The sequence below is a fragment of the Hippopotamus amphibius genome, chromosome 17 (genome assembly GCF_030028045.1).
Source record: "Hippopotamus amphibius kiboko isolate mHipAmp2 chromosome 17, mHipAmp2.hap2, whole genome shotgun sequence".
Taxonomy (NCBI): domain Eukaryota; kingdom Metazoa; phylum Chordata; class Mammalia; order Artiodactyla; family Hippopotamidae; genus Hippopotamus; species Hippopotamus amphibius.
This window is the reverse complement of record NC_080202.1, coordinates 53,229,050-53,245,800: the sequence shown is the minus strand read 5'-3', so window position 1 is coordinate 53,245,800 and position 16,751 is coordinate 53,229,050. Positions and strand designations below refer to the sequence as shown.

The following is a 16,751-nucleotide window of genomic DNA, read 5'->3' as shown; positions in this document are numbered from 1 at the left end:
TCTCCAGCCTAACTGCTGCTGGTATGCACAGGGCCAGGAGGAGGGGAGAAGAGCAGCATTTTAGCCTGGAAAAGGCTGAGGATAGGGGAACATACGGGGGCAGTCTGGGCTTCAGGGTTGGGGTGCCGGACAGACAGCCGGCACCAATACCGGAGAGGATGGGTGTTGGGATCTGCTATCCTGGGTAGGGGCTGTGAGGGCGGGTAGCCCACTGCGTTCAAGTGCCAATAGCTCTCCCCTGTTCCTGCCAACCCGACGCACTCCCTGCTGCCAGCCTCTTCACCCAGAGGCTCAGCCTCAAAACGCATATCCACTGGGAAAGCAGCTCTGCCCTGTCCCTGACTCTGGCCCCCTGCCTGGCTACTCCTCTTGTTGTGAGCTAGAGTCCCAGGGAGGCACATGGCCCCACCCACAGCCCCTGGGCGCCTCCCAAGCAGTCCCCAGTCCTCTACCTGCCAGCTCACCCCCCAGACCTCCAGGTTCCCTAAGGACTCTGGAATCTTTGCTGAGAGATGTGGAGACTCCTCGGAGGCCTTTCTTGCCATTTATCCTCCCTCTGAAGAAGGAGCTGCTTGTCCTGGTTTGACAGCCTGGGACAGAAACTCAGGGAGGTCCTGGGTCTTGGTGCTCCCTCTGTGCTCCGCTCTGGTGTCTCTCCTTTCATTCATGATGAGAAGGGAGCTCTCCTCCAGGGCCTGGACTCCTGGAAGAAGCAAAGGGGACAAGTGAGCAAGGCAGCCAGCTGTTTGGGGCTGGCAGGGTGCTGTCCCCCTTCGCTTCCTGCTTAACCCGTGCTCCCGGAGCCCTTTGTAAGGCAAGGCCAGGGGCTGCCCCACGCAAAGGTAGCAGCCCCTAGTCAGGACATTGCAATAGGAAGTGGGACCATTCCAGGGCGGGGGCGCTTCAGGGTACTGAGGGCCTACTGGGGCCAGGTGGGCTGCTGGGTGCCACCCACATGCTTATGGGTTCCACTGGATGGCCCACAGGGCTCAGCAGCTTCCGGCATGTTCCACAGGTACCTTCAAGGGGACTCCTGCTGACAGGAAGGCCTGTCCCAGGTTCTGATCTCCAGTCGTCTCCAGATGTCCGTGCTGGCATATCTTTTTTTCTCACCTCGGCTTCTACTGTCCACCCAATCCTGGGACCGAGAGAAACACCTGCTTATCACAGCCGGGGGTGCACAGGGAGCCCCAGCTCACCTCACCCTCCGTAACAGGCCCTGGGCCATCTGTTCACTCACCTCAGGCTCCAGGATGCTGTGTCTGTGGCTTTAGAACCTGCACCTCAGTACCTGCGGCTTTTGGCTCCCCCGTCCTGGCTGTGCCCCAGCTCTCCCTGCCTCGGGACCGAGGCCCGGGTCTGTATGCTGGGAGAGAAGGTGGAATGCAGCATCTGATGGTGCTCCGAGAGGGACCAGACCTCCTGCTTGGAACCTGTTTTGTTTTTTTTTTTTTGCGGGGATACAAGCACCTGCTTGGTCCAGTTGGAGGATAAAGTTTGAGGATCCATATGGAGTCCCTGCTGGCAGTGGCACAGTCAGTTCCCAGTGAATAAAAGATGGGGGGCATCCAGCACCAGCTGGGCTCCATGCTGAGACATTAGTGGTCAGAGGCAGGGACAGCGTGGAGTCCCATCTGGAGTGTGTGGGAGCACGGGGCCATGGCAAAGCCATCTCCCTAAAATCCCTGATGGTCACTGGGCACAGGCAGGGCTTGGGAAGGGTAATGCTTGGATTAAGCACAGCCATAGTCCTGGGGGCTGCCCAAGGACAAGGGAGATAGTGGCACTTGCCCGGGGTCCCAGGCAGCTGCTATCTCGTTCATGTCCCTGCTGAGTCTGAGGGTGCTGAGCCACCCCAGGTGTGCCCCGAGCCTGGTGCCCAGGACTCTGTGCCAGGATGGCCCTCAGGAGGACTCAGTCCTGGCCTGCTGCCCATGCAGGCCCTGCCTGGTGCTCCATGACTACTGCCTTCCTAACTTCTTCCAGGTCTCTCTTTGCACAGAGTTCATCAGGACAAGGGGGTGGGGGGATTTGAGAGCGCAGGATGGAAGCCAGACAGAGCTGGCTGGGCCTGACGGCTCTGTACTGACTGGCCTTGGGCAAAACTTTGAGCCTGTAATGGGGATCATACCTGTGCTGCCTCCCTGGACAGCTGCAACCCTGTGTGGAGTGGCCGTGGCCCCAGAGCCTGGCATGCAGTTAGTCCTTACAAAGGAAGTAACGAGGTTTGGAGAAGTGGGGCCCATGGGGGTCAGGGTTAATGGTCATCAGTCTGCAAGGCTGTGCTAACTCCAGTGATGGGAAGGGAGAAACAGGAAATAAAGGAGTCTTCATTTCCTACCGAGCTCCTCCCACCACCCCAAGCTGCCAGAATGCAGGTTCTGCGAGGGCTGGGCAGGAATGACCATGACTCCCTGGCCCTGACTGCACCTTCTTCAATGTCTGCCCCACGCCCATGCTGACAGGAGAGTTTCCCATGGTAGTGGGAGGCTCAGGGTGATGTCTGCAGCAGCATCCCCTGGGGACCCATCTCTAAGGCAGGCACAGAGATGGCCAGGTCTTCCTGCTGAGGTGGGAGTGGGGTTCTGCTTAAAGCCACTGCTTCCTCACTGACCAGAGGAGTCAGGTGGGCCCCCTGGGCTGAGGCATGGGCCTGCTGTGGGGGAGTCCCTCATCCCCATCCCCTCCTCTTCAGTGGGAAGCAGGCAGAGTCTGAGATCAGCTTGCAGACAACTGAAAACCTGAGTGGTTTTTGTTTCAAGATTAAAGTCATATAACAAGTCACCATTTTAAACATCTTTAAGTGTACAATTATTGGTTTTTAGTATATTCAGAATCTTGTTCAGCCCTACCGCTATCTAGTTCCAGAACTTTTTCATCCCGTATCCATTAGCAGTCACTCTCCTCCACTCCCCCACCCCAACACCTCTCTCCCCCACCCCAGCTCTTGGCAACCATTAATAGGCTTCTTGTTTCTGTGGACTTGCCGATTCTGAGTACCTCATAGGAATGGGGTCACACATAGTATGTGACCTTTGTGTCTGGTGTCTGCTTAGCACGATGTTTTTCAGGGTTCATCTGTGTTGTAACATGGATCAGTACTTCTTTTTATGGCCAAATACTATTCTGTTGTATGGATAGGCCACATTTTGTTTATCCATTCATCCACTGATGAATATTTGGATTATTTGGGGCTATTTTGAATAATGCTGCTATGAGCATCGATGTACAAGTTTTTGTGTGAACTTAGGATTTTCATTCTCTTGGGAGTGGAATTTCTGGGTGATGTGGTAACTCTGTGTTTAACTTTTTGAGGAATAGCCATACTATTTTCCCACTGTTTTCCACGGTGGCTGCACCTTTTTACAACCCCACCAGCAACACAGGGTTCTTAATTTCTCTGCATCCTCACCAACACTTGTAATTATCTGTCTTTTTGATTCTAGCCATGCTAGGGTATGTGAAATGGTATCTCATTGTGGTTTTGATTTGTATTTCCCTAATTACTAATGATGTTGAGCCCCTTTTCATGTGCATATTGGCTATTTGTATGTTTTCCTGGGAGAAATGTCCACTCAAATTATTTGCCGTTTTAAACATTGGGTTGTTCATCTTTTTGTTGTTGAGTTGTACGAGTTCTTTATATGTCCTGGATACCAGACCCCTTTCAGTTATATAACTTACAAATAGGTTCTCCCATTCTGTGGGTTTTTTCATTTTCTTGATAATGTCCTTTGAATGAAAGTTTTAAAATTTGATGAAATCCAGTTTATCTGATTTTCATTTGTTGCTTATGCTTTTGATGTCATAACAAAGAAACCGTTGTCTAATCCAATGTCACAAAGATTTCCTCCTGTGTTTTCTTCTAAGAGTTTCATAGTTTCAGCTCTTATATTTAGATCTTTGACACACTTTGAGGTAATTTTTGTATATGGATATTTGGGTCTCTTGTAATTCCATATGAATTTTAGAACCAGTTTGTCCATTTCTGCCCCCCAAAAAGGCAGTTGGAATTTTAATAGTGATTGCACTGATTAATTTGGAGAACGTTGCTGTCTTAATAATATTACGTCTTCCAATCACTGGACACGGGGTCTTCTCACTTATTTAGATCTTTAATTTCTTTCAACAATGTTTTGTGACTTTCATTGTACACATCTTGTCCTTCCTTTGGTAAAATTTATTACTAAGTATTTTATTCTTTTTGATGCTGTTGTAAATGGAATTGTTTTATTAACTTTATTTTTGGATTGTTTATTGCTAGTGTATAAAAATACAACTGATTTTTGTATCTTATATCTGGTGACTGCTGTACTCATTTATTAGCTCTAATTGTGTGTGTCTGAGTGTATGTGTGTTCTTTAAGGGTTTTATATATAAAATGGTTTTATATATAAAATCATGTCTTACATGAATAGAGATATAGTTTTACTTTTATTTCTTCCTTTCCAATCTGAATGCCTGTTATATCTTGTTCTTGCCTGGTTGTCCTGGCTGGAACCTAATGCAATGTTAGAATAGAAGTAGGGAGAGCCGACATCCTTGTCTGGTGCCTGATCTTAGGGGGATTCACCACAGAGTATAATGTTAGCTGTGGGTTTTTCATAGATGCCCTTTATCAGGTTGAGGGAGTTCCTTCTATTCCTAGTTTCTCTGTGTTTTTATAATGAAAGGGTGTTGCATTTATCAAATGCATTTTCTGCACCTATGGAAATGATCATTTTCCTTCATTCTGTTAATGTGGTGTATTATATTGGTTGACTTTCATATTTTGAGCCACTCTTGCATTTATGGAATAAATCCCTCTTGGTCATGGTGTATAATCCGTTTACTATGCTGCTGAATTTGATTTGCTAATATTTTGTTGAGGATTTTTACATGTGTATTCGTGAGGGATACTGGTCTGTACTTTTCTTGTGATGTCTTTAATATGAGGGTAATACTGGCCTCATAGAATAGTTAGGAAGTGTTCCTTCCTCTTTTCTTCTTTAGGAGAGTCTGAGAAGGATTGGTGTTGATTCTTGTTAAACCTTTGGTAAAATCACCAGTGAAGCCATCTGGCCCTGTGCTTATTTGCTGTTTCTTCTTGAGTTATTTGGCAGTTTGTGTGTTTCTAGGAATCTGTCCATTTCATCCAGATTATCTAGTGTGTTATCTTACAGTTGTTCATAATATTTTCTTTCTATTTCTATGAAGTTGGTAGTTGACTTTAGCAGTTTGGGTCAGTCTGGCTGTGAGTGGTTTTTCTAAGGAGCCCTTTCCCCACCCCCAAGATGCCCCTGCAGTGCCCCTGGCTTGAGTGGGAAGGGGGAGGGCAGAGTCCCCTGCAAGATTCGGAGGGTTAAGACTCAACCTAACTCTGCTTTCATGGGCTTTCAGCTCTTCCCACAAGCCCCAAAGGGTGTAAATCCCACCCCATCAAAAAATAATTATGGCCCCATTAAATCCTGGGCCTGACCTCAGGGAGGCGAGTAAGGTTCCAGGAGAACCAGTTAGAAGATAGCAGAGACAGTGTATAACCCTGGGTGGGCTGAGTGGGGGGTTAAGCCTGGCATGGAAGGCTTGTGGGCAGAGGTGGGGGTGTGTGAACCTTAAAGGGACTAGAGTTTCAGCTACAGCCTGATGGAAGAGAATCTGCAGTGGTGTGCAATGCCATCGGCCCCTCGGCCATGTCTACTGGCCACACCAAGGCTGTATCAGAGATAAAATGAAGAGACAGAGCGTGTCAGCAGCTTGCTGGGACCCCTGGCTCACCCCAGGGTGGTGGGTGTGGATACAGCCGTGAGCATCTCGGAGGGATGGGCCATGCTGGGAGTTCATGGTGGGGGGGGGGTGCAGTTGGGGAGGATGAGGGAGTGCAGAAGCAACTAGAGGGGGCTGATGTGGCGCCTGGGGACCTGCTGGCTGGGGTCATTCATGGGAGAGCAGGAAAGCAGGGGCCTTGGGGGTGGCACGTCCTGCCCACCTCTACCCCCCACCCCCAGAGGCTCTATCCTGTAGAAGGCCGCTCAGGAGCCCTAAGTGCAGTGGTGTCTGGGCTCCTTCCCACAGAAACTTAAAAATAAGGCTAGGATGATATCCATCTTCTCAGACCACAGCCCGCCCCAGAACTAAGAATAAGCCTCAAACACTCAATAATTCAAGTCAGATCCAAATAGATTTTTCTGTTAGCTCTGCAGCCTCTGTGCCCCTTCCCCGGGTCCCCAGGGGCTGAGCGTGGGAGGCTCCCATGAGGTGGTGGGCAGGTCACACCCAGGCCCCTCAGGGCACCTGCCTTTCTGATCACAGGCATTGGCCTGTTTGAGCTTGGGTCTGAGCCCAGCTTCTTGGCCCCTTTGACCACCCCTCCCCTCCCTTCCTAGGCTTCTGGGGTCTCAACCTTCTAGGGCTCAAGGGCCAGGCTGGGCTCCAGGGGAGCCAAGCCCCCCACTTAGACCCCAGTCACTGGTATACACACACCCCTCAGGGTCTGCTTTGCTGCCTCCTCCTGGGAGGGTCCTTAAAAGGGTTTCACCTGGGGTTCTGTGGCCTGGCAGGAACAGCTGAGGACAAAGAACAGGGCCCTGGGTTCCAGCACAAGGGAACCATTTGCCAGGTTGAGGGGAGTGGGGCAGGGTGGGGGGTGGTCCTCACTGGCCTGGCCCACCCACTGCAGGTTTGGCCCAGCCCCAGCAGTCCCTGTTGCACTGCCCTGGCCAGGCCCTGTGTGGAGTTTCACCAGATTATTAATTAAGGGCACAGGCATGCGGCAACGCTGACATCCAAATGAATAGCACACTAGATAATTAGGAGAGGTGTCATGGAAATGATGGAGCGTGGCCCACTATCCCCAATTCACCTCCCTGGGAAGAAGGAGCAGCTTCTTGGTTTCCTACCACAATGGGCGGTGCTGGGGGCAGGGTAGGGAGTGCAGATCAGCACAGCTGTTGCTTGTGGACAGGGCTGGGTGCTCCCTAGTCTGGTTCCTTTCCACCCATCGGGGAGAAGACCTGGGAAGGGGGCAAGGAAGGCAGGAGGTGGGCTAATGGAGGAAGGATGTGCTCCCAAGACAGATAGGCAAGCCGACTTGGAGCGACTCAGAGGGAGATTGGGGGAGGCTGCCGGAGGCCCATGGTGGGGGAGGGCAGGAAGGACCCAGACCCGACTCCAGCACATGGGGGTTCCTGCCCTGGAAGAGGAGACAGCTCCCTATGCCCTTCGTTGTGGCTGCAGGGGCCTGATAGAGAGCTGGGAGTGAAGAGCAGGCTGGAGTAGTTTTGTCTTTTAGTTACTTAAATTGTGCTGGTGTTTGGTTGGTTGGTTGGTTTTTTTTAATCAAGGTTACAAACATACGTAGTTTAAATAGTCAAATAAGACTTGTAATGAAAACCCAGTAGCTCGTTACTCACCCACCCCTCTCCTTTCCTAATTTCCCATGCTCAGAGGCAAAATTTTGTTATTTTAGTTTTTAGTGTGGGGTGGTTGCTTTTGTTTTTCCTGTTTACTTCTAAATAAGATGCTAATAGGGCTTCCTAGGTGGCGCAGTGGTTAAGAATCTGCCTGCCAATGCAGGGGACACAGGTTCGATCCCTGCTCCAGGAAGATCCCACATGCCACGGAGCAACTAAGCCCGTGTGCCAAAAAAAAAAAAAAAAAAAAAAAAAAGATGCTAATAGTCTTTTTTTTTTTTGTCTTTTTTTTAGATTTAGAAATTATCCATTGACTTTCTGCCATAGGGGTTTGTTCCCTCTTACATAGCCCCTCATACACTTTACTTCCACCCATCTTCTCATTTTCACTGAATCATTTTCTTTGCACATACTATCATAGCTGAGTAGTGTAATGTAATTACATCTCCTTTTTTGTACAACCTCTTATTTTTCCTACACTTGATAATTGCCTCATGTTTTGGGTTTTGGTTTGTTTTATGTGTATCCATTACTTATTCCCAAACCCTACAATGGACATATACATCTCTTTGGTACATTAAAAGCATCAGGCCATCTTTAATTTATTTTTTCCTCAGAGCCTGTGGTAGCCAGCTTCCAAGATGGCCTCCTGGGGCTGGTGTAGCCCTCTGGCCACATTAAGCCAGGTCTGTTTGTATGACCAGTAGAGGTGCAGAAGTGAGGGTGTGTCACTTCTGATACTAAGCCTAAAACACATTGGGACTTTTGTCTTGGTGGTGCCCCCTCCCTCTCTCTCCCCCCTCATCATTCACTTTGAGAGAAGTCAGCTGCCATGTTGTAAACTGCTCTGTGAAGTCCACATGGCAGAGAACTGAGCCCACCTGACAGTCACCATGTGAGGGAGCCATCTTGGACGTGTACCCTCCAGCCCTGCTCAAGCCTTCAGATGCCCCTAACCCTGGCTGTCATCTGACTGCAACCTCATGAGAGACCCTGAGCCAGAACCAGCTGGCCAATCTGCTTCCAGGTTCCTATCCCTCAGAAACTGTGAGATAATAGAGTTTTGTTCTGGAATAATATTTTTATGCAGCAAAACATAACTAATACAGAGCCACTATTCCCGTACCTACCTGTCTCGGTTGCCTTGTATACCTAATGCACATTTGTCACCAGGGACCTCTCTCCACCCTCATCTTGCTCCTGTGTTGAATCTGCTCCTTTGTTATGATGGTATATGTCATCTAGTGTCTTCTTGAGAACTACAGCCCCACCCTAGCCCCACCCTAGAAACTGGGGAGATCTTGGAAAGGGGCTTTTTTAAGTACCCAGAAGAGTCCTTGTTTCTAAGGCACAAGGACACCATGACATCTTTCAGCAGTCTGTCAGCAGCCTCAGGGTGAACTGCATTGTCCTGTGTCTCCCAGGTGGGTGGGAAATCTGTTCCCTCTTCTGGGCCTTCAGCCTTGTGTGGGGCAAGGCCACCGCTGTCCACAGTGCTGACATGTTGGTCTGGGCTGCCAGCCCCAAATGCTGAGTGGCCTCTCCTCTAGCTTTCCTCCTCTTCCACCCAGATCCCCTCTGTCCAGGCCTCACCTTTCTTCACTGGCCTGTCTTCCTGCCCAGGGTTCCCTCTCACTCTTGTAAGCAGACCCCACACAGGCTCTGCAGACAGGCTTGAATCCTGGAGTAAGAGCCTGTAGGTGTTTGAGCTGAGAACTCTCCAGATTATGTGTGACAGAAGCCATCTTAAACCACCTTAAGCAAATCATAGGGACTTGTTAGTTCACTCCAGGACGGAGATGGTTGTGAGTGGCCTGATTGCAGCACACGTCTGCCCTCTCCCTCTGCGCCGTTCCCAGGGGTCCTCCCCTCTGGGTGCAGGATGTCTGCTACCAGTCTCAGGCTGACTTTCTCCCCTGTGGTGTTCCCAGGCAAAGTACGTCCCTCTATCCCAAAGGCTCCATCGCAGGCCCCAGGCCCTGGGTTCTGGATGGACTGTGAGCACTACTTAATTTTATCACTGTGGCTGGAGGGGAGAGGGGACTATGTGTCCAGCCTGGAGCCAGGAAGTGGAGTCAGCTACAGCCCACCTCATGGAGGGGCATTCCTCACTGGACAGTCAGAGAACTGTCACCAGAAGAAGGCACACCTAGTTGGGAAACTGAGGAGAGGGGACTCCAGGCTCTCTCAGCACGCTCTGTTCCCAAGCCCCTGAGAAAGTACCATCTCTTCCCAGTAGTGCCCCATCTTGTCTCTGGGTAATTCTCTTCCCATGCCAGCAGGGAATGGCATGATTAAGGCTCCTTTATTAACTTGCCAATCTTGTTTCTGGGGCACAGACGCTGACGGCTTAGGGGACCCAGTTGGCATATAATGAGGTCTCTGTGACAAATTACTTGGGTATCAATTAACTCTACGGAAATGTCAAGCGGGATCTGTCATGCTGCCGGCGAGGGGCAGCCAGTTAACCCAGAATGGTTAATCTGATCCACGCAATCACCTGCCTCAGCCTCCAGCAGGGCCGGGAATGAGGAAGAAGGCCTAGGGTGTGGGGTGGGCGGGGCCTGGGCTCCATCTCCCCGGGACACACCTCTGCAGTGACTCCGGGGTGCTCAGCACATGGCTCTCTCGCCTTGCAGCCTGCCTCTGTCCGTTCCTTCGTGCATTCCACAGCCACCTGCTGGGTCAGGCCTGAAATGGTCGCTGCTGGTCAGGGGGTGGGACAGTGCTGGGGAAGGACAAATGTGCAGATAGGTGTCCATGACTTGTGTGGTCTCCACAGGAATAAGATGGGTAAGAGTATCCTCAGGGAAGGGTAAACTCTAAAGGAGTGAGGGCAGGGCAGGGAGGTGAAGGAGGAGTGACCAGGTCCTGGGTGGCAGTCAGGTGAAGGGCACCCAGGAGAGTGCAGACACAGAACAGCACCCTGAGCCCAGTGCTCAGAGCCTTTGCCAATAAATTGGCAGACCTGAGCAGAATCCAGCTACCCGACTCTGAGCTGTAAGACTTGGAGATAGTTTCTTAAAACTTTTCTATGCTTGTTTTCTCACCTGTAAAATGATCTAGTAACCCCCAGTTCCCAGAAATGTTGTGAGAGCAAATGGGGCCCTGGGTAGATGTGCCTGGCCCAGCACAGGTGGCTGAATTTTGTTTCCCCTCCTCCTCCCTGCAGGTGAAGCCTTGGTCCCCGGCTCACTAGTGGGAGGCTCAGATGGAGCACATGCTAGGGAGAGGCACAGGGTGAGGCACGTGGCCTGGGAGAGGGTGGCGTGGGCTAGCCAGTGGGCCCACAGGCAGACACGAAGCTGAGGGGCAGGGCTTGGGGACTCTGGCCACCCCGTGCGCTCATAACATGCCTTTTGGGTTTTGCTTGTTTTCAGGAAAGCACACTGGTCAACCCGGAGATGTTTCCCTTTGATGCGGACCAGTGACCATGCTCTGATCCCACCCTCTGCCCACACCATCCCTCCACCTGGCCCACCCCTCTGGTAGTGGTGACCCCCCCACACCGTGGTAGCCCCACCTCATATCTGCTCAGCAGGTGATTGGCAGCTGCCACTTCCCAGCCCCCCAGCCATGGAGCCTCATGCTTATTCATGACACTGACATATGGCACCTCTGTGGGGGGCGGGGGATCAGAGGAAGCTGCCAATTGTGAGAGTGCAGCGTGTCCCCATTCGAGCCCTGCTGAAGCAAAACAAACGCAAGATGTGAGGGGAGCAGAGGCGGCCCGGGGGCGTGTGCGTGTGCGCGTGCTTGCCTGCACCGCGGGGGCGCTGGGAGGAGGGGAGGAAAACAAAGGGTGAAGGTGGGGGAGAGAAGGAGGCTGCAGGGCTTGGAAGTGAGTTTTGGTTGTCATGGCTTCTGGGGTCTCAGTTAATGGGGTCCTCAGAGGCCAAGCTGTCCATCCTTCTGCCCCAGGCAGGCTGGCTCACACCAGCCTAAGACCCCTTTCACCTCTCTTCCCCTCACCTCTCACATGGGATGCTGGGCTAGGGGACATGAACAAGATAAGGGCTCGGCAGCCAGCAGCCCCATGTGCAGATCATTGAAATGTTCTAATTCTTTCTCAAATCAGAAAAATCTAGCTAATGTCAAGCCAGAGTCCATAGGGCTCCAGACTTAGCCAGTTTCTTTTCCTGTTTTTGTTGAGGTTGGAAGAGTATGTGTACTGCCTCCCATCAGTGGATGGGGCACTGCAGCCCCGCAGCAGTTCCTCTCCCCGGGGTGGGGTGGCCCTCTAGTGCTCTGCTGGCCACCCACAGGCTACAAAGCTCTGTTCCTGGGCTGGGGAGGACAGAGCAGAGGCAAAGGCCAAGCTCTTGGGGTCCTCAGCCAACCCCTCCTCCTGGACCCAGGGCTGGAGGCTGCTGCCATGGAAACGAGGCTCTTTGCCAACTGGCCACGTGCATCCTGGAAACAGTAGATGAGCCCAGGGACCAGGGAGTCTAGGAACTGTGATCACCTCCCAGGAGGCCCAGCCCTAGGGTCCCTTGACCCTGCTCTGCCACCTGCCCCCATTGGTTGTAAGAACTCAGGAGAGAGAGAAAGAAGCTTGTTGGGAGGCTGGGATGATGCTGGGGCCCAGCAGGCCAAGGGGCCAAGACAGAGTGAGGAGCCCCATGAGGGCAGCTGAAGGTCCCACACTTGTGCAGGAGCTGGATGCTCTGAACCCTCTTCCACAAGCCTTCACATGCACTTTATATGGTGGCTGACCCTGTGAGGTCTGTCCTTGGGGTCCACCAACCCCCTCATTTTGGGCCTTCCCCAGGGAGTTGGGGAGATATAGAAGCCTGTCCCCTAAGGGTACAGCCTGCTAGAAAGCTGCCCATGCAGCAGCTCCCTCCCTAGCCGCTTGGACATCCTGGTGCCCAGGCCTGGTGGGCTGTCTGGGTGGCCTGAACCCCTCCTGGCCTTGCCTTGGATGAGGGGCCCCTGCTCCAGCCGAGTGTCACGTGAGTCCCATGGCTGGCTGGCATGCTCTCGTCCGACAGGCGCTGGGCCACCGCACTTCAGGCACCGCTGTGCATGGAGGCATCTGCTGCTCACTGTCTCAGGGCAGATGGGCTGCCAGTGAGCTAAGTGTGTGCGGGGGAAGGGGTGCCATAGGAACCCCTTCCCGCGGTAGCGTGGGGGCGGGAGAGGCAGGCGCCCGCCTAGGGAGAGTGGGGAGCGCACAGAAGGGAGCGGCTGGCATCACATAGGCTCCCAGTTTGGGGTGAGGCCCGCGATGCTGGTTCCTGGGCAAGGGGCTGAGGAAATCCCAGCAGGACTACTGAAGGGAGGAGAGGCCTGGAAGCACTGGTCGAGGCAGGGATGCCCCGTCACCACTGACTGGGTGGCCTTGGGCAGGTCCCTTTCCTCTCAGGGCCTGAGGGAGTAAGTTTGGATCTTCTTCAGGGTGTCTTCCAGATCCAAAACCCTGAGCTTCAGTAGGATGGGGGTGTCCTGCCATCTGAGGGGCCTCCTGTGAGGGTGGGGGGATGCCAGCACAGTCTGCTGTGGCTCCCAGAGAGCTTAGGGTAGTGCTGTATGTCAGGCGAGGTCACTCTGTTGTTCTCTCTGCAGAGTGGGACTTGGTGCCGGCTTCTGCAGCCTCGCCTGGCTGCAGCGGGAACCATGCAGTGTGGGTCCCAGTAGATGAGGGGGGCAGGGCTTCTGGGAAGGATGCCAGCTGAGGTGGGAGCCCCTCGCTGATACAGATCTGGTTGCCCCAAAGCCCTGTGGGACCCTGGACCCTGAGGGACACTGGGGCCCATGAAGGGGGAGGTGTGGGAAAGTCAACAGGGAAACATTCCAAGACAGCCTCGGAAACGCACTCAGGGGGCACCAGAAGGGCCTGGGACAGGGGTGAGGGAGGCCCACTGGGCAAACCCCAGAATCCTGCTCCGGGAACACCTAAGGGCTTCTCATTCATAATGATGGTAAACAGAGCCACTGGTGCCAGACGCCAACCTGAGCACTTGGCACCATGGCTTTCAGTAATCGGCCCAGTAGCAGGGTGAGGCAGCTATTACCCCACTAGACGGAGGTGGAGACTGAGGCTTAGAAAGATTACGTGGCTGACAGAGGCCTGGGGGCCAGTCGGTGGCTGAACTGGGAATGGAGCCTGAGGCCAGCTGGCTGCACAAACCTGATGCTCAGCTCAACCCCCTGGGTCCCCCACTGCTAGGTGCCTCGACCCTCCACAGCTCCAGAAGCCCAGGGGAGGGTGCCAGGTGCCCGGTGTCCCCTCCTCCTTCCTCCGTCCCTGGGAGGCCCCCACCCCACCCCTGCAGCCGCCTCCACCCGCCTGGCCACAGTGACTCAGCTCAGCTGTTCCTCAGCCGCTCTGCTTGCTGGTAGTTGCCTTTCTTTTTCCTTTTCTTTTCCAATGTGTGACATTGCCACTGTGCTGTGGCACAGTGACTGCCTCTACCCAGGAATGCCCATGGTGGCCCCAGCTTGAGGTGGCCAAGGTGGCCAGATGGCAGGGCCTCACCCTGAGACTCTGGTCTTGGGCAGAGAGACTGTCACCTCCAGAGCGGGCACAGTCCTCACCTTAGTTCCACCTGACTCGGGCACAGTGCCAGGGGACATCTGTCCAAGGTCACCCTCCGCAGCTGCTTCATGACTCAAGGATCTGTGTCCTTGATGTTGTAGGTTGGGCATCAAGAGGCCAGAAACCCTTCTAGGGAGGGTGACCCAGCATGGATGGCCAGATCCTCACTTTTCAAGAAAGGGGTAAGAAATAGAGAGATGTGTCCTGGAGAAGACTGGGGCAGGGGCATTGCCCATTGTCTAGGTGGGGGTGAGGTGGTGGGAGGGGGTGAGTTACATGGAAAAGGAAGGGCTTTCCCTCAATGAAGGAAGCTTCCCTGATACTTTTGACTGTCAGTGGAATTTGCTGTTTTGTTAGGTGGTGAGTTCCCTGTTCCTAGGAGGATTCAAGCCCTGACATGGACAGGATCCTTCATGGGATTGAGCCTGGTGTGGCCGAATTTGTGGGAAGAGCATTAAAAGCTGGAGTTGGATGTTTGGGGTTTGAGTCTCAGGTTTATGTAAACTCAGACAAGTCATTAAGCCTCTCAGAGCTTAGTCTCCTCTTCTGTAAAATGGGATTAGTATCGCCTTTGCAGGCAGTAGTGAGGATCCGAAGAGACATTGTAGGATAAAGGGCAGTGTAAACTGCAGAGTGCACACAATGCTTTTATATTCTGGTTCAGACCCTTGCATCTTGCATCTTTTTTTTTTAAACATTATATTATTTATTTATTGTCTGCGTTGGGTCTTCGTTGCTGTGTGCAGGCTTTCTCTAGTTGCAGCGGTCGGGGGCTACTCTTCATTGCGGTGCTTGGGCTTCTCATTGCAGTGGCTTCTCTTGTTGCAGAGCACAGGCTCTAGGCATGCAGGCTTCATTAGTTGTGGTACATGGGCTCAATAGTTGTGGCTTATGGGCTTATTTGTTCCACGGCATGTAGGGTCTTCCCGGACCAGGGATCAAACCCATGTCCCCTGCACTGGCAGGCAGATTCTTAACCACTGCGCCACCAGGGAAGCCTGCATCTTGCATCTTGAATGTTCTACATCTCTGAGAGCATTTTCTGCCAAGGATGGGAATGAGCCCCATCAGAAGAACTGGCCCAAACTCCAACAGGGGGGACTTGGGGAGGGGGAAAGGAAGCGCTTTGGGAGGTGGGACATCAAGAGATGAAGGGATTGTGGGATCCACCCTTCCCCTTGTGCCTGGGCAGGAGGGGCAGGGCAGCTTCTCCTGCCTCCTGGACTTGGAGATCTTGGGGGTCTGAGGTGCGGGGGGTGGGGGCTGGGAGCTCTCGAGGAGATGGAGTGTTTGGCCTAGGGGAGTGGTGCCTGGCCTAGGGGAAAAGACAGTGATGGGGATACGAGGTGGTGGGAAGCTCTGTCTGGGCAGCCACAAGCTGACTTGGGGTTTCAGTAGTCCAAAGGAGATTCGACGGTCCCATGGAGCTGGGCTGGGGCAGCTGGTTTCTCCTGCTCGAACGTTCCTTCCTGTCTCATCTCTTTCCCTCCTCCCTTGCCCCCTTCTCAGTGCCCATTTCCCATGCCTCTTGGAGTGAATTGAATGGGGGTCTCCAAAAGATGGAACCCTGGAACCTGAGAATGTGACCATACACAGAATAAGATTCTTTGCAGATATAACCAAGTTCAGGATCTTAAGATGAGATCATCCTGGATTAGAGTGGGTCCTAAATCCAATGTCAGGTGTCAGAAGAGAAAAGCAGAGGGAGATTTGAGACTCAGAGACAACTGTGGAAAGTTGGAGGCAGAGACTGGAGTGGTGTGCCCACCAGCCAAGGAACACCAAAGTGCGCCAGCAGCCACTGGAGACTGGGAGAGAGCCCTGGGACAGTTTCTCCCTCAGAGCACAGCAGCTGCTGGGAGTTTGGGCTGGAAAAGTCCTCTGTGAACTAAAAGGGGTTCTGGGGGAGCTTCTTGCCTTGCTGGTGTTCCCTGACCCACTTGCAGGTATAGCGGAGGCATGTGACCTGGGCTTCACAAACCAAGATTCACCTGAGCAGCCTGACTCAGAAGCAGGAAACACCAGAAAGCAAATCCCCCTGAATCTCTTCTAGCAAGGGTGGCGGCAGAGGGCCCTGGCTTTCAGGAAGCAGTGCCCTATCATGCATGGGCTGCTGGGTCTGTGCCCAGTGTGGAGGCCGTGTAGTTGGGGTATTGCTCCTGGGCGTGTGGCTACTGAGCAGAAACTTTCTTTGCCATTAAGCTAGCCAGAGTGGGTCATGCTGGTTCTGAGCGGGATTAGGGGGTAAGGAGACCTCTGTCCGTGGGGCACGGAGGTCATGCCCTAGAGAGAAGCTCCTAGAAGCCCTTCTCCTGCTAATCCTGGCTGGACAAGAGCTGACCTCTGTCCCAGGGTCTTGTGGGAGTGGAGCTGGCCAAGAGGTCCATGGGGATCAGGAGAAGGAAGCACAGCCAGACCACGGTCAGGACACAGTAGCCCCCACTTTCCCCACAGTTTTTCCCTGGGCCTGGCACCCACCATCCCCCCTCCAGACTTCCTCAGGGCCCCTGTCCTCCCTCCTTCTGTCCTCCTTCTCTCCCCTACACCCTTCTTGGAAGTGAAGTCATCTAGAAAAATAATCAAAAAATAGAAAGGAAAAAAAAAAAAAGCTAAGAAAATGCGATTTTTTTCCCCTTCAAACATTTGGTAAGACACCTCCCACGTGGATGAGTGTCCACCGGGGCCTGTTTTTGTCCGAGAGAGACTCAGGCCTGAACCTCTTGGGTGGTGTAAGCCAGGTGGACCTCCCCACTCCCCACTAGGGGTCTGTACTGGGCCTCTTCCCGCAGACTGGCCAAGGTCAGCCCCTGAGGCCTGAGACT

The 16,751-nt window shown here is 53.1% G+C and overlaps 1 protein-coding gene across 22 annotated transcripts in view; it reads left to right on the top strand.

Moving 5' to 3' along the window:
• ENDOV (endonuclease V) overlaps positions 1–16,751 on the top strand; it is a 94,257-nt gene that overhangs the window by 12,548 nt on the left and 64,958 nt on the right. The window contains exons 10-11 of one of the 22 annotated variants that reach the window (XR_009049882.1): positions 10,561–10,628; positions 10,769–10,929. The exons of 14 other annotated variants lie outside the window; for them this stretch is intronic. Coding sequence is in view for 7 of the 8 variants with exons in the window: in XM_057714070.1 (XP_057570053.1) it covers positions 1,217–1,494 (278 nt within the window). In the remaining variant the exon portion in view is untranslated. Of the gene's footprint in view, positions 1–1,015; positions 4,358–7,682; positions 9,901–10,560; positions 10,742–10,768; positions 14,806–16,751 lie in introns of those variants that run through there. 7 more of the 22 variants (XM_057714074.1, XM_057714081.1, XM_057714073.1 and 4 more) reach the window with 7 other exon arrangements.